We start from the raw sequence: 1,638 nt of genomic DNA on the forward strand, positions 1-1,638 counted from the left end.
GAGGGTTGGCCAAGCTCCTACCGGGGTCTGGCCTGCAGTGGAAGTGGAGAGGGTCCTGACTCCCCATTCCTCCCACCACTGCCAGGGGGCCTGGACCCAAGTCCGGGCTCAGGGACAGTTCCCTGGAGCAACCACTTCCTGCTGCCTCATCTCCATCACCTGGTCAGTCCTCACAGACCCGGCTCTGGGCAGTGGCAAAACAGGATTCTCGCAGTACCTAAGGGGCCCAACCTGGCAGGGTACAGCCTATCCCCTGGATCCTGAAAGAACTTTCTATCACCTGCCTTGCAGGGCTGTTGCAGAGATGATGAGAAATAAGAACGCATTAAATATTTGCTCCTCTCCACCCTGTCCACACTGCTGCTAGAGGGAACCTCCCTAAAACCCCGCATCCATGAACTACGCCCCTCAATGGCTCCCCAAAACCTCTAAGATCTGGTTTAAATGCCTCCTACACTACGGCCTCGGACGCTTTTCTAATCAGTCCCTGCACTGGGGAGGCAGGAGTCCTCCATCCTCAGCACGCAGGCCTAAGGAGGCCCACGCCCCGCCGCACGGACGCCCCCACCCCCTGCAGCCCACCCGGAGTTCATCCATCCCGCGTCCCTCCGGGCTCTGGCTTCTCCTTCCCTACAAAGCCTTCCCGACCGCTTCGCCCGCATGGCTCTCCCGGCTATCCGACCGGCCCCCATCAGATCAGGGGCTCCCTGGGCGCGGGGCCTGGGGTCTCCTAGACCCTCAGCTCCTAAACTCCCAGGCCGGCTGCCTCGGACGCGCCTGGAGCTCCGCGGCCGAGGAAGGACCTGGCCGCGGGCCAGAGGCTCGTCGGAGGCCGGCCGGGCGGGGCAGGGAGAGCCGAGCCCAGGGTCGGGAGAGAAGCTCCCCTCCGCTGCGCTCGGGCGTCTGCACACTCGGGAGAAGGGAGGCAGGAAGTGCTAGGGGCGCGCGAGTCGGGCCCCCGCGCCGCCGACCGCCCGCCGCAGCCCGGAGCTGTGACCCCGCGCCCCGGCCCGCTGCGTCCCGGCGGGCTGCTCTGCGGACCAGGCGCCGACGAGGCTCGACATCCAGCCCTGGGCGAGCGGACCAGAACCGGAGGGGCCCCACGCCGTACGCCCGAGGGCGGAGGGGCTGCCTCGAGGCACAGGCAGGGGGCCGCCGGGTGCGCGGCTTCGCCCCCCGGCCCTACCCGGTCCCAAGCCCGCGGGGAACGCGGGGGGCGCGCGGGGCCGGCCGGCGGGGAGGGGCGGCCACCCACCTGGTGCGGGTCCGGGGTCGCCGGGCGCCAGGGCGCAGAGCAGCAGGATCAGGGGGCGCAGTCGTGCGGGGCTGCGGGGGCTGCGGGCGCTCAGGCGGCCGGGCATGGCCGGGGCGGGCGGCGCCGGGGTAGGGGGGAGAACCCCGCGCGCGCGCTCTCGTCCGTCCCGTCCGCTCGCTGTCCGGTCCGGGTCCGGCTCAGGACATGCCCGGCCCGCGCGCAGCTCCGGCGTCGGGACCCGGCCTGCGGCAACAAAGGCTGCACGGCCCGCCCCCTCGGCGGCGCAGGAGGCTCCAGGGACCGAGAGCCCGACGGCGAGAAAGAAAGAAAGAAAGAAAGAAAGAGAGAGAGAGAGAGAGAGGAGAGGAGTGAGGGAAGGCGGG

General features: G+C 70.1%; 1 protein-coding gene across 1 annotated transcript in view; it reads right to left on the reverse strand.

Moving 5' to 3' along the window:
* ADAMTS7 (ADAM metallopeptidase with thrombospondin type 1 motif 7) overlaps positions 1-1,563 on the reverse strand; it is a 43,269-nt gene extending 41,706 nt beyond the window's left edge. The window contains exon 1 of the mRNA XM_073882135.1: positions 1,256-1,563. Coding sequence (XP_073738236.1) covers positions 1,256-1,361 — 106 coding nt within the window. The 5' untranslated portion in view covers positions 1,362-1,563. The remainder of the gene's footprint in view (positions 1-1,255) is intronic.
* Between the last annotated feature and the right edge of the window lie 75 nt (positions 1,564-1,638).

This window comes from Callorhinus ursinus, unplaced genomic scaffold (genome assembly GCF_003265705.2).
Source record: "Callorhinus ursinus isolate GAN/ISIS: 27379988/994484 unplaced genomic scaffold, GSC_fseal_2.0 scaffold45, whole genome shotgun sequence".
NCBI classification, from domain to species: domain Eukaryota; kingdom Metazoa; phylum Chordata; class Mammalia; order Carnivora; family Otariidae; genus Callorhinus; species Callorhinus ursinus.